At 38.0% G+C, this 24,989-nt stretch overlaps 1 protein-coding gene across 2 annotated transcripts in view; it reads left to right on the forward strand.

The window, feature by feature from the left end:
• LOC23687919 (carboxypeptidase D) overlaps positions 1–24,989 on the forward strand; it is a 91,798-nt gene that overhangs the window by 39,767 nt on the left and 27,042 nt on the right. Inside the window, exons 2-6 of one of the 2 annotated variants that reach the window (XM_011495429.2) lie at positions 179–414; positions 6,915–7,242; positions 7,299–7,447; positions 7,520–7,623; positions 16,953–17,064. In XM_011495429.2, the coding sequence (XP_011493731.1) occupies positions 179–414; positions 6,915–7,242; positions 7,299–7,447; positions 7,520–7,623; positions 16,953–17,064 (929 nt within the window). Of the gene's footprint in view, positions 1–178; positions 415–6,914; positions 7,243–7,298; positions 7,448–7,519; positions 7,624–15,515; positions 16,568–16,952; positions 17,065–24,989 lie in introns of those variants that run through there. The other variant, XM_021848711.1, reaches the window with a different exon arrangement.

Raw genomic sequence — 24,989 nt, forward strand, 5'->3', positions numbered from 1 at the left:
GAGTCGCCCACCTGTTGTTTGCTAATGGCAGTTCAACTCCCACGCGCGTTTCCTCCAAGATATCTCCTTTTTTATTATTCGCTTCGTTTGTCGTCACAGTTTGATATCGCCTTGTCTTGCCCTCTCTCATGAATATTGATCCAAGTTTTTCTTCTCTGTTTTCCATCCCCCATTCCAGGAAGGAAGCTGCGAATCGCCACCCAACTACATGGGACGTTACAACGCGGCCGGAGTTGACTTGAACCGGGACTTTCCGGATCGGTTCGACAATGACAGGGTGCGGCATATGCGTCGTAATCGCCAACAGCCGGAAACCGCGGCCGTCATGAGCTGGATCCTGAGCAATCCGTTTGTGCTGTCGGCTAATTTGCATGGAGGAGCCGTGGTGGCCAGCTACCCGTACGACAACTCGATGTAAGTAGGAGGCTGTTGGGGTTCGTGTATTACGTATATGGTTGCTCAATGCTTTTTATAAGAAAGGCGGGGTTTGTATGATGCTTTTTGATGCTGGAGGAGTATGATTGAGTAATGGCTGGGAACAGAATGGAAACCTCACTAGTACGAAAAGCTATTTATAGCGTTGAGATTTGTTTGTCTCGATGAATCAAAAGGACCTTACTTTGTAGTGTTTGTACGCCCAAAGCTATTTTTGGAAGCAAAGTTTAGCGTGGAACAAAGTGTTGCGCAGCATGTATCACGCTGAGCGCGTAGCGAAACTTAAGTCTGATTCGCGCTTCACAGCTTTTGCATAGAAAAAAATTAACAATTGATAGGCAAAAATTGCGTTGCAAGCTATCAGCAATAAGGATAATTTTAATGGGCTAAATTTTGTAAAAAGAAATATAAAATTGAACTTCAGAAGCAGTACATATTGTAGGTGGTTAGAATGAACGAATTGTCACCTGTGCAGTGCACATGTTGCACATGTGGACGCGACGCCTCTGTACAAAATATAAGGATATAATGGTGATATAAAAAACGCAAATGGTGATGTTCTTCAAAGTATTTTTCTAAATTTTTGAAAAGGTTGGAAATCAACAAAAAAAAGTTGGCAATATCTTGAAATTTCGGAAGTAGAATAAAAATTTCCAAATTTGGTACGCAACTAGACCTACTACCCGCAGTCGCAGTAGATCTTATCGGATATTCCCTTCTTCATGTTGAACAATATAGTAGAACTGAATTAAAACTAAATACGTTTTGATTTTCAAGTCACTTTTAGTCACTTTTTTGAGAATCGGAAGTCACTATTCAGTCACTTATTTCTCGAATCTGATCACTAAAATAACTTTTTTCGGCTCCACTTTTTGCTACCAGACATGAGTATAAAAGTTTAGCAGCTAAGAAATCAGTTCACCAATCGATGCATTGATTCTCTTGAAAATGATCTATTGTTTCTAATCAATAACAAAAATCATGAACCTGACTTTTGCAATAAGCAATATTGAAGACAGAATTGATGTTTATTTTGAATTTATTGTACCAATGATCGATGAAAAAGTTTGCAATGGGCTTTCTTATAATGAAGATTCTGTTAAATGGTTCATTAGTGAAACATTACATAAAAAATAATACATAGGTTTCGACAATCTTGCGGAAAACTATAAAATTTAAAGTGAAGTATAAAGTATCACCACTTCATTGCTGAATTGACTGTTATCATTGTATAGTAACACATATATTAAGCTTTTTCGGTAATCCAATCCGCAAGGTTATTAAATTAATTAACTCATTTTTTCATAATTTCGCCCATAATTTATCCATGTTTACCAAGCGTAATGAGTTAATTAATTTGTCATTATTGTTTAATTAACATCGCTCACAGGGTAGAAAAGTGAGCATTTTGTTTGATATAGCCATAATTATTTTGTTTGATTTGATGAGATATATGCATACTTCGATCCTACAATTTCTGGAAAACAAAAAGTGTGACGAAATATCATCCAATGTATTGTTAAGATTATTGCTTTAATCTATTCGCTAATAAACTTGATGTAAAACAAAAAATAGCTTAGCACATTACATGGTTTACACCACTCATGGGATCAATTAGTTGTGAGTATTTTTTTGCAAATATAAAATTTTGCCATCTCCAACGATTTTCAAAAGAGGTCACAACTTTATGAAAACAAATATATAAATTGACGCTTATGTCATTTATGCGCTTATGTTTATCAAATAGGCTATTTTTGTACATAATAGCCCTATTTTGTCTGACAACTTTCCTAAAAACATCATAGAGCTAAAAGGTCTATAACGAAAGTTATGATTTTTGTCCCGAGGTTCCATTCATTCGAAGCGCTATGTGATCCCGTGAAGTAAAACTTAAGAAATTATTCAAGAAATGTTTGGAAGATATGCAAGACTAATTCCTGGATGAAATGCTGGAGAAATACCTAGATAAATTTCTACTGGCATTTCATGGTTGAATTTATTAAGCAACTCTTGGAGCAATTGCGGAAAATTGTGAACAAACATTTCTCTTGGAGAAATTCTTGTAGAATTTTCTGGAAACATTTTGCAAGCGAAAGCAATAATAAAAACATTTTTGGATTATGGAAAAAAAACTCCTGTAGAAATCATTGATACAGATTACTCTTGGATAGTCCCCGATATGATTTTCAGTGCAATCCCTGCAAAAAATATTGAATCACAGTACAGTTAGAGTACTCATAGATTTCTTGGAGCAAATGCTTAAACAAATCCTCTAATCATCCCTTTAAAAGCCGCTGGACGTATGTCTTGAAGAATTGGCGAAGGCGGAATCCCTGAAAGTATTCCGGGAGAAATCTCTCGAGATATCACTAGAAGTATTTCTGAAGCTTTTCTACGTGGAAAACAAATTTCCAAAGAATCTGTTTAACAGTCGCGTAAAAGTATCAATAGATTCTGGAACCTCTGGATTTTCGCGAAAAAAGTCACTTTAGAGACCACTTTGAATTTTAAAAGATACTTTATAAACCTTAGGGACTTACCTTTTCGATTTTATTGACCTTTCGGTTGTCGCGCGAATTTCTGTAACGCGAGTAGTCGCGCGTAGTGCTTTGTACAACACCCTTGATTTTTCATGTTCAACATGAAATATCTCGCGATCTGGATAAAATATAGAAAAACCATCTTCGACGAAGTTGTTTGATCAAGGGCTGGCATGCGTTGATTATTCACGAATAACTAATGAAAATGGCCTATTTTAATATTTAAATAATATTTTTTGCATTAAACTCGATATAATTTGAAAATGGCTACTTCTAGAGAAATTATTCATATGATCATTATGGCTTAGAATCATTTCAAGATGCTTATTGTATCATCAGCACTTAATTATTTTGACAAAAAAATCAATATTTTGAAAATCGCCCAAAAGTTGTTCTTAGAAAAACTTTTTTATTAAAAATTTCTCCATCAAGAAACTTTGTCCCAAACCTCTTTTAACTATCAAGATTATATGGTGAAAATTGAAAAAATAATAAAAATGGGTTTTTTCTGTAATTTAAAAATCAAATTTTATTTTTGAATTTTTTATAAAAATAAACAAAATATTTTTTCAGTGTATTTTTTTTTTTTTGGCTTATAGTCCAAATGGTTCACTTCTTCATAGAACTTTTTTCTCTAAAATCAACAGTTTCGGAGTGAGAATTTTTGAAACAAGTTGCATGCAAAAATTCATAGGCCATTTTCAAAAGTTACACTTGAGTCAAAATGATCAATTTTTCTATGGAAAACACTTATTCTACCATACCAAAAACATGTGCAAAATTTAATCCAAATCGAAGACTATCGAGCACGATTTCTATTTTTTCGACTCATTCTGGATGGAGTTCGTCATAAGAGTTCTTCAGTGTTTCTTCCACAAATTATTTCCCGGATTTCCATTCAACTTTTCCTTATGTATTCATTTAGGGATTAACCCAGGAATCACTGTACTCTTCAGGAATAAAACGGAGTTAATGGTCTAATGCAGTGATTCCCAAAGTGGGCGAATTCGCCCCCCTGGAGGCGATTTTTAGGTCCAGGGGGGCGAAAATTTGTAAAACTGAATTCGGGGGGCGAAAATGCTAGAAAGGGGGCGAAAGTGGGAGCAATTGAAAAATAAAAATAGAATCAAAGTTTGTGAGAGACACTCATATTTGAATGATAGCATATACATCTGAGGAAGAATTTATTTGAAACCTGACTATTTCATCGGTTCTACACACTAAACGCACTCGTTTTTAAATTATGATGAACAAATTTCACGATTGTCATTGAGATCTGATTAAAATAAAATTAAATGCATTTTGAAAGCAGAAGCTATTGGCGATGTTTGAAATTTATTCCTAAGAACAAAGTAAAGTTTGGTGACTTTTTGTTAGAGGATCTTTAGAATAAGGCATTTTTTTCACACATTTGATAAACTACTCATTTTGATATTTTGTTGACACCCATCAGTATTTATAGTACAAATCATTAAAAAAAATTGACCTTGGTGGACGAAAATCGGGTTTCAAAGATAAAATCACTGAATCCCATAATAGGACTGACTGACATGAAATTGCATGGATCGAAGCTCGAAAAAATCTAAGTTGAACGTTATATTTAAGTAAATGAAGAGTTTAAAAAAACTCAGTTCTTTTTCTTATATTTTGTATATAGATTGGACATTTTTCATAAATTCATTTTAACAACTTAAGAAATATAAGAAAAAGACAAAAAAAGCATAAAGTGAGCCGAACATTTTTCGATGATCGCACATAAGCCAGGATAGATTTGTTGATACAAAAACAATTGGCGCATATGATAAATATGATTCTTTTACTGATATATAAGTAGAAGACACTCTCTTTGGGGTAATTTATTGAAGCATTATGATAAGGGACAATGGAAATTCGCGATTTCGTGGAAACCGCGAATTCCGCGAAATTTGGCCTTTGCCGCAAAATTTATGAAATCCCGTGAAATGCCGCGAAATTAGTTAAATTTGTCGAATTTATTTGATAACCACAGTGAATTCCAAGTTTTCGTTTATGAAAATGGTTTAATCATCTTGAAGTGAAAGTTCCATCAAAAATGTTTTATCGTTTAGTTTCAACTTGGACGTCTTTCTGTGTTGCTATTTTTGTTTTGAAATTTTTAGTACCACTCTGATATAAAACATATCATCTAAATATGTAAAATAAAAATTATTTTCATGTATAAAATAGCCAAAATTTTGGGACCGCGACAAACCCGCGAAATTTTGAAATTATTGCTTAGGTCAAACGCGAAATTTCAGGAATTTTGCAGCGAATTTCCATAGACCATATGATTGACTGCTATATACCTTAAATTTGACCAATTTTTGGTATACTTATGATGAAATATTGATCAATACTAGCGTACATCGTAAGTTTAACGCTTAATACAAATATTGAAATTTCATATCAGGAGGGCGATTCCGAAAAATATTGGTTTCAAGGGGGCGAAAGCCAAAAAAGTTTGGGAAACACTGGTCTAATGGCTACCGCTTCTGCTTCATAAGGTCATAGGTTCAATGCCAGGCCCGTCCTTTTCCTCATACTTTGTATTTGTATCATTCACTTTCTTCTATCTTCCACTCTTAATCTATCACAGTTGAGCAATTCGCTGAAATCAGGTCACCATCGGCACACATCGTTAGAACTTCACTGATCGTAAATATATGCTAAAACGTGCTAAAACTAAAGGATGGTCCTTTAGGTTTCCCAAATTGGTGGATCCCTCGTACACCAGCTAGCTAAAAATTTAACGAAAAGGTCCTTTTTTTTATTTTAGGTAAGTCTTCAAGAGATATGTCTCATATTTCCCTTGGAAAACATAGCAAAATTAGTAGCATCGTATAGAGGAAGGATGTATCTTTCATTTGAGACTAAAAAATATTGGTGGCCATTTTGAATTTGGCCGCCCTCTTGAATTTCGTCAGAAAATAACCGTTTTTTTCACCATTAGCGCACCGCTCGTTTTGAATTCTGAGATCGCCATCAGAAAGCTGAGAAAAAACTGAGTAAGATCAGCTACAAAAACTAGGTGAGCAATGGTAAATACCATTTTACCTATGAAATGAACGATTTCCTAAATTATGTTCTACGATTTTGACTTAGGATCAGTGTTCCCTTAGTTGTGGGTGTTTCTATAGTTGCGGTAGTGCCGTTTTCACTGATTTTATTACATTATCCACAGAACCGACACTGTCAATCATTGACTTGTTGATACACGGAATAGTTGAAAAGAGCGTTAAAATTGCTTTAAAACTGACGAAATATCACTAAAATAGCTTAAAGTGTTCTTGCTTGTACCAATAGTTGCAGTAAAGTGTTCCTATAGTGGAGGATTCCATAAGAAAACCACGGATACCGCAACAATAGGAACACAAATTAAAAATATACCGCAACTAAAGCAACAGTGTACCAATAGCGGAGGTAATATTTTTCACTGACATGCCGTGGATTACTGCGATGAAATATGTTTTCTCATTAAGTCAATGGTCGTTACTTCCTGTTACAACATTAACATGTACATTAATTGCGCTGCTTAAATACAGTTCAATAGTGCTTAGTACCCCCACTATTGGTACATCTACCCTATGTGATGAGTGCAATCAATGCCAATATCAATTTTCGTACATCAAAAAACAATTTCAAACCCAATGGTGTTTTCTTCGAGTCAAGTAAAGAATAGGGGTATTATTTTGAGTACAAAATCTGGCGGCTATCTTGGATTTTAACGCTAACTTAGAATGAGTTTTTCACCTGAATTTTGCTCAGTAATGAATTTTGCTGGAGTTATTCAAGTAGAATATCCAAAAGTCTTTCTTCAATAATTCCTAGATGAAATCCTAGAATAATGTCTGAAGATTTTCCAGGAAGCTTTGACGATTCAAACTCAAGTTTTCAATAAATTCAACCCATTCCTCTTTCCAGCTACCACCACGAGTGCTGCGAAGACAGCCCGACGCCGGACAACCACTTCTTCAAGTATGCCTCGCTGGTATACGCCCAGAACCACCCCGTCATGAAGAACGGCAACGACTGCAACGAAACGTTCCAGAACGGGATCACCAACGGCGCCAATTGGTACGAGCTGAACGGCGGCATGCAGGACTTCAACTACGTGTTCAGCAACTGTTTCGAAATCACGCTGGAACTGAGCTGCTGCAAGTACCCGAAGGCGAGCGAACTGCCGAAGGAGTGGCACAAGAACAAGCGCTCCCTGATCGAGTACATGAAGCTGACGCACGTCGGAGTGAGGGTAGGATTCTGAAACATATTGTTGGGAATCGGAAATTACATGCATTATAATTGTAGGGTCTTGTCACGGATAGCAACGGGTACCCTATTCAGGACGCCGATGTCATCGTAGATGGAATCAAGCAGAATATCCGTACCACTAAACGAGGAGAATACTGGCGTCTGTTGGTACCCGGAAACTACAAACTGCGCGTTGAAGCTGTTGGGTATGTTTGATTATAAGATCCAATTGAAGTGAAGAAAAGCACGCCAAAATCCTTCATCCGTTAAAATTCCAGATTCTACCCCAGTCAGGAGGTTCCCATCACGATCGCCGCCGAACAACCGCTGCGCGTCAACTTCAGTCTCAAATCGTACGACAACGATGAGAGTGACGGTAAAGGTAAATAAGAGGGCGCTGGTAAAAGGGCCACATCCAGTGCCAGTGCCGCCGTCGCCGGCACCAGTATTTTTGGGTTACATGGGTTTGGACTTATGAGCTTGTTAACCCGTTATTCGATTCGTCCGTCATCATCAAACTTCCTCCTTTTCCTTCTAACAAGAACGACATTCACTGCAACAAACGGCATCTTAGAAGCTGCTACACTTACTTTGGCGTGACCGTTTTGACTGACATTTTGAGACGGAGCGTTTGGATAGTTTATGTCTATTAGGTTTATCGAGTTTTGGTATAGCAGGAAAGTTGGTACTGCTGGGTGGTTTAGAGCGTCATAAATCATTAAGTATTAGATGTGCATTTAATATGATAATCTCCAGCATGACTGCAAAAGGTGGTAGAATTGTACACTTCTAGGGTTTCATGATGTATTCTATTGCTTTGCTGTGAATTTATGTGCCTTGTGTTAAATTCTTATTCTTATTCTTCTGTAATTCTTTGTTCGGATTAGCTTTATTTTATTATTTTTTTAATTTGAATAATTTTTATTCTCTATGATTATTTTATGTGATTGATCTAATTTTAATTCATCAATATTTCGAAATAAGCCAGCATTAGCACATGTTTTCGTGTATGTGTATTTTGACTATACAGTCGAAGCTTGTTATAACGACATCGCAAGGGACCGTCGTATTAGAGAAATGTCATTATAGAGAATAGTGATAACTTTTAAAAAAATCCAAGGGTCCGAAAAATGTCGCTATAGAAAGCTTTTGTCGCTATAAAAGTGGTCGTTATAACGAGCTTCGACTGTACTTCAATAGTATTGCAATGAATCCCGTTTATAAGGCATTTCAAAGATGTTTAATCGTCCAATAGATTCAACGGATCAATTTGGTCTATTTGTGTCCATCTCAACCAAATTAGTTGTCCTAAGTGTGACATTTTATTTCAATCTAATAAAACAGACATATACTCATGAAAATGATGAATGCCCTGAATGTTTCGATATTTCTCGGGTGGCACAGCACCACCGACCATTTCAACATAGGGTAGCTGTACCAGTTATGGCCATAGTGGTTCCCTATTTCGCCATACGGGATTACTTGAATGTTTTCTCATTTTGACAGATTTTGTGTGTTGTAGTAGTAAGATTTAAGATATATCTTGATGTTTAAACATTCAAAAAATTTAAAATATGAAAGTCATCGAAATATCCCGTATAGCCAAATAGGGAACCACTATGGTCATAACTGGTACACTTTCCCTATTACCGATCGAATCGTTATGAAAGCTCTGTGTTCTAGATCTCCTACCTAAATCCTTTAAATTCGGAAATATTGAACACGATTGGCGGCACTCTTTGCTTTCTCACTTGAACCTAAAAGCCTAGGCTGCTTCGGTTTGCTGCTCGAAAAATTGCTCTATAACATCGAACTGATTGCTCATGTCGATGCAACTTTCAACATTAACCATTTTACCTTAGAAGAAAATCTCTTCTATAGTTTCTTCAGGAATTCCCTCACAGGTTACTCGATGAACAGCTTCACGGATTCTCCAGTCACATTATAGTTTCAGTGCAGGTAGTGAAGTTAGCTCTTCAAGCTATCACGTCATTGTTCGATATGAGTTACTGTCAACACACTAGAATAATACCAAATCAGAAGCTATTATGCAGGCTATATGAGCGAACGTCAAATAAAATATTGTTCTCTTTCGATTTCATAAACCAAGTTTATCTATACGTTTTAATGGCGACGAAGATGGAATACGATTCATTCTTCTTCAGGATTTCCTTCCTTCCATAATTTCCGTCAGAGGGGGTCTGGGTCATTTGGCATAAGGTCATATGATATAACACCATTTGACGTAAAGGGCATTTGTCATAACATTTTTTCATCAACTACAGTCTTCTTTTGGAAGAAGGGTCAAATGACCCGCTCCCCTTTCAAAGATTATTCCAGGAATTCGTCCTCCAGAGGAATCAAGGAATAAATAGATAAATTCATTCAAAATATTCTTCAGGTGTTCAACGCTGATACCCCCAATTATTTCCACATGATGTACTTCAAAAATCCTGCTGCTGGGATTTTGTCGAGTTTTTCTTAAGAGAGTCTGCTAGCAATTCTTCTACCGATTTCTCCAGTTGTTAATCTTCTAAATATTTCTACATAAACTCTTCATAATTCCCAATGCTTTTAGGATTTCAAAAGTTTGTTGATTAATTCTCCAATACCCAAATTTTTACTTTCGATCTAAATATCTTTTTTCGTTATCTAAAATCGTTCTAAACACGTTTTGGGCGATGGTTTATTTTTCTTTGCAAATTTATGAATTTTGGGTTTTGATTTTTATAATTTCTATTTTTGAACATCCCTATCCTTTTTATTTTTTTCTTGAAGCCTCTCCTAAGTACTGATTTTTGACATCAATAAAAAATGAAGTTTACACGGTACTTTTAAAAATACTATTTTTTTCCGAAGCATATTTTATTTTTCGTGTAACTGACGGAAAAACAGGTTTGAAATTATTTCAATACCATCAGTAATACGGCTTAATTCTTCATCCCATTTGCATAGAGATTGCTTTGAGAATCTCTCAACGGTTACCTTCTTTAATTGCTTTATGAATTCTTTTAAAAAAATGAAGTTCTAGAGATTTCTCTAGAATTTCCTCCAGAGATTACTCATGCAGTTTATTCCCAAAAATTCTCGAGTGAATTTTTCAAGGATTCTTCATGAGTTCATTTAGGGTTTCACATGTGAAAATGTTAAGGTACCGCGGGGCAAGTGGGTAAATGGGGTAAGTGAAAACAATTGATATATTTTACTGAATATGTGAATTAACGTTTTAAACTCATGCGTAAACCTTTGAGGTCATTGAGAACATTACGATAGGTAAGAGATTTCTGAGATTTTTCAGCCATTATTGCATAATAGAGTGAAAAATTGTTAACCTGTCAACTGTTACTCCGTAACAAGTTGGCGGCGTACAATCTTATTTTAATATTTTCAGTGGAAAAAAGTTGCGGAAAATATTTTTTTGTACCACTTCTTAGTTGTCCTTTGTGACAGTTTCAAACTGCAATAAAAAAAGTTTTAGAATTAATTCGACGTAGACCTAAAATTAACTAAATTCAAACACCGTCAATTTTCTTATCAGGTGGGGCAAGTGAAAAGTTTATCATTAGAGATTGAATTTGTGTTTTCTCTTTAAGTAGCCATAAGTAAACATGGTTCGCAATTATCGTAGAAAAACATAACGTGCTGATAATTCAAGAAACACTATACTCAAGCGTTAAAAGCTATTAGAAATCATGGAAATTCTCTAAAAGATGTTGGCAAACATTACAATATCAATATGTCGACTTCGGGCAGCCAATTAAAAGGAAGATGTTGACTGAAAAGTTGTATTAGAGAACACACGGAAATCTCGTGGAATGTCTATGTTAAGCTAGTTCAAAACATAAAAATGTGGTATAAGTCTATCCACATAAAAAAGACCCTAAATACGTTATTGAAGGATTCCGTTTGATTTCTCCCGAAGAGTTATCCGACTTTCTCAAAAACAAATAACGAGCGGTGGAAATTCTACAGAGCAGAAATGCAATTGCTGTCCTATAATGTAAGAACTAACATTGGAAATGTTGCAGTTAAAATGTTGTCGAATCATTTCAACTAACATAACTAAACAGAAGAAAATTGAAGTGAAAAGAATAACATTTCCTTTGTTTACATGTTACTTATGTTATTGTTCATTGGGAAGCCTTAACAAGTGTTAAAGCTAATAGAAACCGTGAATATCACTGTTTGTTTTTGAATTTATTGTTCAAAACGGTAAACATTTCACTTGCCCCACTTTTGGGGCAAGTGAAAAGTAAGGAGACATTTTTCAAAAACTTTTTCTGTATATTTTTCTTTAGTTTTTCATAAAAATCAATTTCAGTATGCTGCTTATATATGGTGGGAGTCAAGCTAAAAAATATACACAACCTCATTTGTTTCAATTTAAAGTCTCTAGAATTGGAAGAATCTCAACTATGCGAATTCCATTACCCACTTGCCCCACGGTACCTTACACCAATTTCTCCGGTTGTTTCCTACATAATCTTCTGAAAGGATTCTGTTTGGAGTTCTTCAGCAATGCTCATAGAAAATCCTGCAGGAAAATTATCCAAGGTTCCGTTTGGTAATTTTGTATTTTTTTTTTTTCTGAATAATCATTCGAATATTTCTCAAAGGCCTAGAAGTTCATTCAAATATTAATGAAGAAGTACTCTCCTGCATGTTCTTTCATGTATTTTAGCTGGAGTTTAACAGTGATTATATTAGGATTTTCAGGATTTTTATTAGGAAAACTTCTCGGACTTGATCATAGACTTTCACTATTTTGTGGAATCTTTTCTCGACAACTAGAAAAATCCCTGACAAATATTCCGGATAAATTCTTCGAGAACTTCTTTCAGATATTTGTGAAAAGTCATGGGAGAACTCTCTAGTGTAGTTCTTGTAGATATATATGAAGAAATTTCTAGTTGAAAATCTTAAAAGAAAAACTGAACGAAAATCTCCAAAAGATTCTTTGGAGTAATTTTGCTTAGATAAATTACTGATTGAATTTTTAAAGAAGTCCTTAACAGAAGTCTTGAAGAAAATCGTAGGTAACAAATCTTTGGAGAAACGTTTCTAAATGTCTAAAGGTGTCCTTGAAAAAAACTAATGGTTGAATTCTTGAAAGTAGCTACACGGATTCTTCAAAAGATTCATTGAGAATGATTCATTCTTGTTCAGGATTCATTTAGGGACTCCTCCAAGGTTCTTTTCAAAAATTTATTTGAAATTTCCAGGTATTTGTCCACCAGTAATTTATCAAAGGATGCTGAGATGAGTTCATTTAGTATATGCTCCAGGATATTCTTCAACTGTTCAACACTGCTAAATCATGTCGACAGGAATTACTTTAAAATTCCAAGGATTTTCTCAAGATTATCGATTTTTCCATTTAATAATATTCCAAATGTTTCTTCATAAATTCTTGCTATGAAATCCACAAGGGTTTATTCTAGGGTTAGAGAGGTTTTTCATATTTCTAAGATTGGAAAAGTTATTATTCCAGAAAATCTTTAAAGAAGAGGAATCTCTTCACACCATTTTCATAGAATTTCCTTCAAGAATTTTCTCATTTGATTATTCCTCGAAATTCACTAGGAACTCCTCCATGAATTGCTCAATTGATTCGTCCAGAATTTGTGGTTTCAAAAAATCGTACACAAAGTCAAGTTTACCCAACACATCTCTAATGTCATCTTTTTATAATTTCCTTCGGGTCCTGAGGGATGCATAAAAATCTGATCTGGCAATACCGTATTCGGAACATTCCCACACTACGTGTTTGATATCTTGGTAACTTGCACCGCAGCTGCAATGATTGCTATCTGTGACCTCTTTTCGATAGAAATGATAGCCTAGAGAGTAGTGGTTGGACATAAGACAACACATTACCTTAACACATTACCTTAATAAAAGCTCGACTTAAGTTCAACCCCTCGATCCGTGTAGGAGAATATAATGTAACCAGTTGACCAATGCTTGTTTTTTGAAGGCGATTTGTCGATCATGAATATTGCCTTCTATAGCACCCACCTTGGCAAGCGAGTCCGCTTTCTCGTTGCTCGCAATCGAGCAATGCGAAGCGACCCAGACCAAAGTGTAGATCGTATTCCACCGAGGAAATACGGGGGGTGCTTTACCGGCTTCTTTGACCGAATAGCCTCTATGGTGCAAAGGGTATTCGTAAAAATGAAATATTGATCAGAGGGAAGGGAGGCAATTCTTCCTAGTGAGTAATGTACAGCCGATTATTATGCGATATATACGGAACAAGGGCTCTGAAGTTTATATGCGGTGCTATGCAACTTATTAAAAACACCATATCCAGTGGATTCATTTGGTTTTAACCCGTCGATGTACAACCTTCTATCGCAGCTGACGTGACCAAACTTGCTTGCAAATATGTTTGATATTAGCTCCGGACGAAGCAGATCTAAGAAAAGACAACTAACTCAGTTTTTTTTTTCGGAGAGAATTCGATACCCAGCTTTAACACCCATGTGGACAAATTGTCCAGAGTATCTTACAATGGTCCTTGGAAATCGTCCTGTGACATAAACAACGAGTAGCAAGCTGTCTCAACGAGCAATTTATCATGAGAAAATCATCGATATCTCTATCGATCGATATCTATATCGTAAAAATTGTAAAGAAGAGGACTTAAACATGACCCCTGGGGAGACCCGTGTAACTTATTCGCGAAGTTGTCGAGTTTCAATGTGAGAAAAATATGTTCTTCTCAGACAACAAATTGTACAAGTAGTTATGCAAAATCGGGAAAAGTCCACACTCGTGGCGTTTGTCTGAAAGGACATCTACGCAAAATGCACCAGAAGCCCCCTTAATATTTAAAAAGACTGAGGTCTGCCGGGCTTGATCCTGGAGCTCCAAAGATTTCGAAAATAATTCCTTGACAATTTCCTGGAGAAATACCCAAAAGAATTTCTGGGAAACTCTATGAGGACTTCTTTCGGTTGTCCTTGAAAAGTCTTATGAGAAATCTCTAGAGTAGTTCCTGCAGATATACATAAAGAATTTTTTGGTTGATATCATGAAAGAAATTCTGAACGAAAACTTAAGAGGAAAGCCTAAAAATCTCCGGAGAATTCTGTGGAGCAATTTCTGAAGATATGCTTAGATAAATTACTGGCTAAATTCTTAAAAAAGTTCTTAACAGAAGTCTTTAGCAAATTCTAAGATAAATTCCGGCGAAGCGGAAGACTTCCTTGAGGAATATTCAGAGAAAAATAAACAAATCTCTGGAAAAAATGTGTAATAGTTTCTAAAGGTATTCTTAGAAAAACTCCTGGTTGAATTTTTGAAGGATGTCTCTGAAATCCTTATTAAAACTATTGAGTGTTTCTGGTCCCTATTTGGTTGCATTTTAGTAATTTTTCAAGCATAAGATATCTAAAGTTCTTATTCTAGACAATTAGACGCTATCAGCCTTGTAGATAAAAAATCTACAGATACAAGTTTGATGCCAAATTGGGGCGAACCTGGTGTAGTGCTTTGAACACGATACTCTTACACCGAGGACCTGGAATAGTATTCCGTCCCCGAGATAGTCGCTTATGACATTAACAGTCGGGTCGTCGGGTTGTTGTAGTTTGTACAACACTATTGAAAAAACCTCGCGACGACTGGAAGGTTGAGGTTATAGTAAAGACCTCCTTCGAAAGAGAAGAAAAGCCGTTGGTCCAGAGATTAACTAGTCAAGGCTAAGAAATCTCGTTAATAAAAATAGAAAAAAAAACCAATTTACTCAGAACGTTGGAAATTTGTAAGTTCGTTTTATACTATTTTAAAAGAAAACTTGTAAAATATGTACTGTACATAAAGACCATAATGTATATCGAGTGTTGAAACGAGATCAGAAATCGATAAATTTGAACTGATTTTCCTCCGCTTAATGTGTGTTTTTAATTTGTGAACCTACTAATGAATTTGTCTAAACTATCTATTCGGTCGAAAAAATGGTTTAATTATAAAGTCCTGTCATGGTTGGATTATTACCGTGGTATTTAATACTTAGTGCATTTATGTTTTTGTTCTAATTCTAATTTTCAGTTCAGTAGTCATATAATAAGTTTATTAATCATTGTGTTCTTCATCAACCTGAGATTCATAACAAGTCATGCATCGCTAACGCTGTATTGATAACATTGATCTCACTTATGCCATCATCCGGAACCATCCAGTAGGTAAAACGTTTGGACATTCAACATCGTGGAGAAAAATATCAATTCTAATCAACCTTTGAAAACCCCCCGTTCAAACGTGTTTCAGTGAGAAATCGTAGGCCTACGCTCAGAAGACGGCCCCAAACTAGGCTGACGAAGACCACCACCATCCCAACAACTATCCAACCGCCACCACAGACGCCTTATGTTCGCGAGTGGGCACCCTACTGGTACCAAACCGGTACCCGAGCTGCCCAGCCTCAGCCCTACTACCCTCAGTACCATTTCTACGACAGACCACTCTACTATCAACAACCACAGCCACAAGCTCAATCTCAACAGCCCTTCTATTACCTACAGAACTACCACAATTACTATCCTCAACAACGAATCTACAGGAGACTGGAGGACAATAGACGACCAGATAACTGAAGGGAAAATCTCAACCGTCAATCAATAGAGCAATTTTTATTTATTTATTTATTTTTTCCTAGCGCATGTGAAAATTAGCTTTTAGGTTGATTAGATCTACTTCCAAAACACACAATCTCACAAACCGACAAATTAGAACGGCACACAGCTTTTAAGCATGCTCTATCCACCCCCACATACCTATACATATACACATTTTGATGTAAATGCTAAAATTCGATGAAAAATCCCAGAGTCAAACACTCGGTGTTTCATTAGGAGGCCATTCTTAAAAGTTACACCCACCTCTTTGAGCCAACAACTTATCTCACAAAAAAATAATCAAAAGAAAAGCACAAACACTTGAATACCTTAAACCTGGAGCAGGTCCCTCGCGTAAATGTTCTATATTTATGATCCTGGACCAACCACCTGAAAGGAGGGACCCGGCCTATCTGTCGCAACCCTGCTGCCCCTCAAATCTCTTGTGTAACATATATTGATGTTGGAAAGATAAAAACGCCATAAGCGGTACGGTGTTGGAAAAAAAATGTAACAAACTTAAGAGTCAACAGAACAAATTAAAAATGTAAATGCACAGATTAGCAGTTACCCTATTTAGCAAAAAAAAATGATAAGGATTGAACAAAGTGAAATGTGTTTTAAAGTTGTAAAAAATGAACAAAATGGAAATCTATCTATACACTTGATGAATAAAGCAATTTTCTGAAATTGATTCACCCAAAATTGGTCTTTTATTGGATTTTGAGTTTTTATTGGTCTTTAGTTTTGCGTTTTTGGTTTATAACATTTTATGTCAAGTCATTCAAATCCGACAGTGAGATGATGAGAAATGTGTATGTGTATGTATATGGTGTAGTGTACGATATCAAACAAAAAGCTTCAATTCGGAAATGGTGCATTAAATAGATGGCTTGTACAGTTTTACATTAGAAAAATAAAACGCCACATTATAGTTCATACGATAAGTGAATGCAACATTTATCATTTGTCCTAACTAGTGAGTAAGGTCGGTTGCGGTAAAATTAATAATGAACTTCAAAATTCAAATCCGCCATGTGTGTATGGCGAAATTGGCAAGCGTGACTAACACTATTCAACACACTTTCAGTTGCAGTCGCTGATAAAACCAAGCATCCGCGGGTGGTACGTCAACAGCCGGACGAGTACGGATTCCTGATAAAGCCCAAGTTTGAGCATCACAATTTTACCGCGATGGAAACGTAAGTTCTGTTAAATATTTAGTAAGTAAGTACGTAAGTTTTTATGTTGAGTATTGTTGTGTGAGTTTGAAATGCGAATAGTAGTTTTTACAAAGTATGTTGTAATCTTAAGAATGGGTTGGAAATGGATGCGCTAACCAACGTCAAGAAAATTGTAGATCGGTTGAACTTGAATCGGGTTGGGGTTGAAACTGTGATTCAGAACTAGTTCCATCAGTTCCAATCTAGGTTCAAAAACGAATTCGATATTAGTTGTGATGCTCTCACAAGAGCGTTGGACGACACTGACATATTTACTTTTACTTTTGATGGCTCTACGTCCTTCAAGACATGACCTGCACCACAATGTTACGCCAACTAACTCGGTCCATGGCTGCTAACCTCCAGTTTCTCGATCGCCCCACACTTCCAAGATCCTACTCCACTTGGTCAAACCACCTAGCTCGTTGCGCTCCCCTTCGTCTTGTACCGGCCGGATTTGAGGCATTCTAACAACGTGTCCCGCCCATCGTACCCTTCCAGCTTTGGCGACTTTCTGGATACAGGGTTCACCGTAGAGTTGCGCAAGATCGTGGTCCATTATTCTGCTCCATACGCCGTTCTCACATACTCCACCGAAGATCGTCCTAAGCACACGTCGTTCAAAAACTCCTAGCGCTTGCAGGTCCTCTTCGAGCATTGTGCACGTCTCATGCCCGTAGTGGACTACCGGTCTTATCAGCGTCTTGTACATGGTACACTTAGTATGGAAGTGAAGTTTACCAGACCGCAAGGACTTGTGGAGTCCGTAGTAAGCACGACTTCAGGTAATGATACTTCTTCGAATTTCTCTGCTGCAGTTGTTATCCGGCGTTATCAATGATCCGAGGTAGACAGATTCGTCCACCACCTCGAACTCATCCCCGTCGATCATCACGCGTCTGCCAATGTGAGTTCTATTGCGCTCGGTTCCTCCATCCAGCAGATATTTCGTCTTCGACGTATTTACCTTCAATCCAACCCGATCTGCTTCACGTTTCAGACTAGTATACTGTTCAGAAACCACCTGAAACGTTCTTCCGACAATGTCCAAGTCGTCAGCAAAACAGATGAATTTGCTGGATTTATTGAAGATCATGCCCCGCATGTCCGTTTCATAACACCTTCTAGCGCAATATTGAACAGGAGACAGGAAAGACCATCGCCTTGTCGAAGTCCTTTGCGTATTTCAAACGGGTCCGATAATGTACCCGATATCTTCACACAGCACTGTACACTATCCATCGTTGCCTTAATCAGTCTAGTCAGTTTCCCGGGAAAACCATTTTCGTCCATAATCTTCCATAACTCTTCGCGCTCGATGGTATCATAGGCCGCGTTGAAATCAATGAATAGGTGGTGCGTAGGGACTTGATATTCGCGACACTTTTGGAGGATCTGCCGCAACATAAAGGTTTGGTCAGTCGTCGATCGCCCGTCCCACAAATCTGCTTGCCAGTGGCGATAGACGGTGATGATCTGGGAAAGCATTTTTTTGGCTGCGTTAAGAATGGTGATCGCTCGATAGTTCTCACATTCTAACTCAGTGGTCCTCAGCCTAACGGACTATGCGGGCCAACTCAATGCTTTCAAATCATAGCGCGGGCCGCAAGATAAGTTAGGTCGATAAAAATATTATTTTAACTCCTTCACTAGCAGGTCATTTTTTTACCGCAAAATAGATATATCGACATATCGCGATAACTTTCTTGTTTCTCGATATTATTGCACCATATTTTGACAAGTTCTCAAAAAACTCTTCTAGTCTGAGAATGTGTGTCGATTTTGATGATTGGTTATCTAGATCCGGAGTTTTTACAAAATTCCTTGGGCGACCGTCGTGTAGCAATAATCAACGTAAATTTCGCGGGCTAAAGAATTTCTATCGTGAAATTAAATATTCACTATTCGGAACAATTCATCAATGAGAGTATGTTGTGAGTAATGAGCATTTAGGTTTCTGGTACCACGCAGGCCAAATAAAGATCTTGAAAACTTCAAAAAACATCATTCCGTAATTTTCAGATATCTTTAAAAATACTTAACCGATTTGTATGATTAGTTCAGAGTAGGAATCACGTTTTGAATCTTTATTTTTCGGTAAAAAATGAAGCTGCTGGTAGAGGGGTTAAAGTCAGAAACCACTTGGAAGGTACAAAAAGAGGGATAAAAATTAATAAGAAAAATTAGCTAAAAAAGGAATTTCTTAAATTTTTATTTTAAAAATTCATCTTTGCCCTTTTTTAATCGTCTTCTGAATCATCATTTTAGCTGTATTTTACTTTAAAAACTTGAAATAGAGTGTTCAAGAAAAAATGGATCAGTTTTTTTATTCCCTTCAAAATTCTCGATTTTTCAAAAGGAAAGGGGGTGGTTGACATAAAAGAAAGTTAGTATTTGTATCAGCCTTATGATTAATATTAATGACTCCACATTAAATTGAAAAAAATTAATCCTTATCAAAGCTCTCTCCAGGATAATATCATGGTCCAAATAGTACAGAAAACTATTTTTACGCGGTTCATATGAAAAACAGAACACAGAATTACAGAAAACGCGTTGGAACAGTCTTGAATTTACAATACAATTGAGATTTTTAGAAGAAGTTCTGTTCTTTCCATAGTTGATTGAAACAATCCATTTTTCAGTAATTTTTGTTAGTTATTCAAATGTTCAACATCGAAAATATTCAAGCAAATCCGCTATGATTTTAACAACCAACTTTTTATTAAAATCATGCGGGACACATTATAATAGAATTCAAAATTCGTTGGCGGGCCGCACAAAACCTTCTCGAGGGCCGCATGCGGCCCGCGGGCCGCACTTTGGTGACCACTGTTCTAACTTGTCACCCTTTCTGTATATTGGGTATATTATTCCCTCCTTCCACTCCTCTGGTAGCTGTTCTGTATCCCAGTTCCTGGCTATTAATTCGTGGACCTCGTGGCCGTGCGGTTAGTGTCGTCAGGCATTTAAGCGCATCATGTCATGGGGTTCGATTCCCGCTTCAGCCATTGAAACTTTTCGTCAGAAATTTTTCTCGGCTGTACCACTAGAGCATGCTTGTCCGTTGTCTTGTGTTAAGTTACAGTCTGTGCAGCTAAATGGCTGAAGACGGTTGTTGTTGTTGTTGTTGTTTGAGAGGGACTGAAGACAAGTGGCCAACCTGCCCGGGCCCATTTCAATAAGTTCCGCTCCAATACCAGCTGCTTTGTTGTTCTTGAGCTGTTTGATAGCACCCTTAACTACACCTATTGTGGGAGTTGGCACGTCTCCCTCATCCGCCTTACAGAAGAAGCCATTTCTCCTGCTGTCTTGGTCTTCCTCCTCTGCGCCAGTTGGGTGTTCATCGTAGTGCTGCTTCCACCTTTCAATCACTTCACGTTCGTCCGTCAAGATACCTCCATTCTTATTTCGGTTCGCGGCACAAAGCCTTTGCCTTTGCATTGAGTTTCTTGTAGAACTTACGCGTTTCTTGAGAACGATACAGCTGCTCCATCTCTTCCAGGCGGCGCTGCTTTTTATCCCGGAATAGATGGGTTTGCTGTCTTCGCTTCTGTTTGTATCGTTCCACGTTTTGACGGGTGCCTTGCTGCAGCATAATCGCCCACGCTGCATTCTTCTTCCAAAACCGTCTGACACTCCTCGTCGAACCAACCGTTCCGTCGATTCCCTTCCACGAACCCAATGGCACCTTCCGCTGCGTTGTTAATGGCTGCTTTGACACTACTCCAACAGTCCTCAAGAGGGGCTTCGGTGAGCTCTCCCTGTTCGGCAACGCGGCTTCAAGGCTTGAAGGCATCAAGGCTAAAATTTTCTCCCAATAATATCCATTTCGTCCGCGTCGTGCCTCGACTGTTAAGTTCGGCTCTCCAAATGACACCTTCAAGCGCAATATTGAACAACAGGCACGAAAGTCTGTCGCCCTGTCGTAGTCCCCGCCGAGACTCGAACGAACTGGAGTGTTCGCCCGAGATCTTCACGCAGTTTTGCACACCGCCCTTCGTTGCTCTAATCAATCTTGTGAGCTTTCCGGGAAAGCTGTTCTGGTCCATAATCTTCCGTAGCTCTACAGGGTCAATACTGTCGTATACCGCCTTGAAATCGATGAATAAATGGTGTGTAGGGACCTAGTACTTACGGCATTTCTGGAGGATTTACCGCACGGAAAAGATCTGGTCCGTTGTCGAGCGGCCGTCGATGAAACCTGCTTGATAACTGTGATGTTTCACGAAATAAACATATATTTAACGCACAAATTCTGATGATTACAAGTTTATTCTCTGATTGCACAACTAGCCAAGAACACGGACGTTATAACAATGACGCGCTATTTTTCTCTCCTCTCTTCTTCTTCATTTCAAGGTACTTGTACGCTGCTGGTTGGCAGCCCTGTTCTTACACTGATACAAATATCACACCCTCACACTAAGCTTCTTGTTAGATAATGAATCTAGTAAATTGCATCTGAAATCATTCAAATAGATGTATGTTATTACTTTTTAAAAATTTTTCCCGCTTCATCCCTCAATCTCCAGTTTCCTCTCTCGAATCCTGCCACCTCCAAACCCTCCATACTATCGTCCGAAATAATAACTTCCGACTGAATGACTGATTCGTCCAGGGCTTTGCGGATATTTTCTTCCCCCGTGGTAGTATTGTTGGCATTAACCATCGTTTCAGACACACTAACAAACAAATCAGTTTCTCCTGCCGACTGACTTTCTGAAACACTACTTAAACTTACTTCCCCACTTTTTCCCTCAACTTGCCTCACCTTATCAGCTTCTGCTGCTTTTACTGGAGAAGAATAAGATGTTGGTGAAAAAATTTCGACAGAAGTATCTCCCACATGCTCCTCTTGTTGTGTTTCTTCAACCAAAGCTCTCTTCACTGGTATCAATCTGCTATCACATCGTGGTAGGCTGGGAATCAACCGTGCTGTGTCATTTTCAACATCATTTTCGCGTGAGTCCTTTCGAATTTGGTCCAAGTGTCGCTTAATCATTCTTCCAGAGATTTTTAAACGTACACGGTAGCTGCGATCTCCGAGTATCTCTTCAACAACTGCTGGTGTCCACGCTTCCTTATTAGGATTAGTGTAATCCTTCACCACAACTTTGTCTCCAACTTTAAAGGTGAGTTTCCTCGTACCATGATGATGCTTCATCTGTATTTTTTGCTTTTGAAACAGATTCTCTTTCGCAGATTTTTCTTCTTGTGTTTCTGGTTTCTTACATGGATTCATAATGTCTAAGGAACTTCGAATATCTCTTCCCAGCATCATGTGCGCCGGCGATAATCCCGTAGAGCAATGTATAGCCTTCCTATATCCCAACAGGAAATTTGCTATAATGCTATGAACGCTTTTGTTTTGATCATATAAGCATTTCATGAGAGACGATTTAAAAGTTTTTACCATATTTTCAGCTTCTCCATTAGTTGCAGGGTGTCCTGGACTTGTCAACTTATGTTGAATTCCGTTAGCAGCCAGAAACTTTTGCAGATCTCCCGCAACAAACTGAGAACCATTGTCGCTAACCAACTCATCGAAAATACCAAACCTTGATATGCACTCTGTCAGCTTTTCGAGGACGAACTGGGCTGTACAAGATTTTGTAACATAAACCTCTACCCATTTTGAAAGAGCATCAATGACAATCAAATAATATAAACCCTTAACAGGACCTGCAAAATCAACATGAACCCTACTCCAGACTTTGTCAGGAGGTCGCCATGGAATCAACTCTGATTTTGGCGGTGAAGGACTTTGCATTAGACATGCCGAACAATTTTGGGAAAATTTTTCAATATCGTTGTCAATCCCCGGCCACCATACGCAGGAGCGTGCCACGCTTTTAGTTTTCACTATTCCAAGATGCGATTGGTGAATCTTCATCAAGACTTGGTTCCTCAATTTGACTGGCACTACGACCCTGCATCCGCGCATAACAACACCCTTTTCCAACGAGAGTTCATTGATGAATTTCATATAAGGACTTCCTTGTAACGACTGATCACTGTTTGTTCCTCTCAACAATTGTATCACTGGACTCAGTTGCTCATCTTTAATGGATTCCTCGGCCAAAATCGAAACATCAACTAATCCACATTGATCGGTGTTGATAAAATTCAAATAAGAATCCTCTTCTTTCCAGATTTTCCAAGATTCGACCGGGAACCGCGATGGAAAATCAGCGATATTTGACTGAGATCTGACATGCCCAATGTCGTAGCTAAACCCTGACAGAAAGTGGGCCCATCTTTGCATTCTACTGGCAGCTATCGCTGGGATTCCTTTCTTCGGACTGAAAATGCTCAATAACGGTTTATGATCCGTTCGTATGCAGAAATGATTACCGGCCAGATACTGATAAAATTTATTGACGCCATACACTATTGCCAGAGCCTCTCGATCAATAACGCTATAATTTACTTCTGACGAGTGTAAGATCCGAGAAGCAAATGCTACCGGTCTCTCCACATTTCCTTCCATCTGGCTCAATACTGCAGAAATTCCTTTGTTAGAAGCGTCACACGTTAAAAAAAGCTCCGCTGCTGGATTGAAATGTGCTAAAGTGACGTCTTTACAGATTTCATGCTTAATTTTCTGAAAAGCTTGTTTGCATTCCTCTGTCCATTCAAATTTCGCTCCTTTGCGTAGTAGACTATACAGCGTGCTCATAATATCCGCCAGGCCATTTATGAACTTCGCATAATAATTTACGAGCCCAGCAAAAGCTCTTACTTCCGTCACATTTTGTGGCTCGGGTGCATCACGTATTGCTGCAATCCTCTCGTCTGTTTTTTGCAAACCGTCTTCCGTGATCACGTATCCAACGAACGTCACCTTATCCTTGAAAAACTGACACTTTTCCTTGTTTAATTTCAGCCCCGCTTTCTCAAGAATATTGAATACTTGCTCCAGACGTTTCAAATGTTCTTCATATGTTGCTCCCGTAATAAGTACGTCGTCCAAAAAATTAGACACCCCCTCTACACCACACAACAGTTTCTCTATTTCGCGCTGCACAATTCCCGATGCTGGCTTCACACCAAATGGTAACCGATTCATACGATACACACCTTGGGTGGTAGAAATTGCACACATTTCTTTAGAGCGATCATCTAACTCAAACTGGTTGTACGCTTTAGACAAGTCTAACTTAGAAAATTTGCGGCCACCGTTCAACCTTACGAAAATATTTTCAGCCGTGGGTAACGGATGCTTAACGTCCTTCAAATAACTGTTCAATGTCACTTTATAGTCCCCACACAACCTGATACTCGAATCCGGTTTTACTACCGGTACCAACGGTGTACCCCAGTCACTACTGTCACACTTACTAATTATTCCGTCTTTTTCCATTTTGTCCAGCTCGATCGCTACTTGCTCTCGAAATTTGAAGGGTACCTGCCTCGGCTTTTTGAACGTTGGTGTAGCATCCGGCGTTAGTTCCAAACTAATTTTTCCATAAGCATAATGGCCCAACCCATTTGAGAATAATTTTTCGTGTTCACTTAGGATTTTTGTCAATTCAGCTTCATGTCCCAGCGCAACATTATGCACGACGGTCAATTGCATATTAAACGCTTTCATAAAATTCTTGCCAAGTAATGGTGGTCCACGTTCATTCACTACGGCGAACAGAATTTGTCTCTTCTTTCCACTGTACACTAATGGAAGAACCACAATCCCAACAGCTCCCATTTTCTCCCCCGAATACAACTGCAGTTGCAAATCCGACTTCTCCAAAGGCCACCTGGCCAACCTCTTCCTGTAGAACTCTTCAGATACCACACAAAGCCCTGCTCCCGAATCAAGTTCCATTGTGAAAGTGTCCTCGCCTATCATAACATCAATTTTGAACCAATCTTTTGTCCTATCGTGATCTGATAATCTGTAC

The sequence above is a fragment of the Aedes aegypti genome, chromosome 3 (genome assembly GCF_002204515.2).
Source record: "Aedes aegypti strain LVP_AGWG chromosome 3, AaegL5.0 Primary Assembly, whole genome shotgun sequence".
Lineage (NCBI taxonomy): Eukaryota > Metazoa > Arthropoda > Insecta > Diptera > Culicidae > Aedes > Aedes aegypti.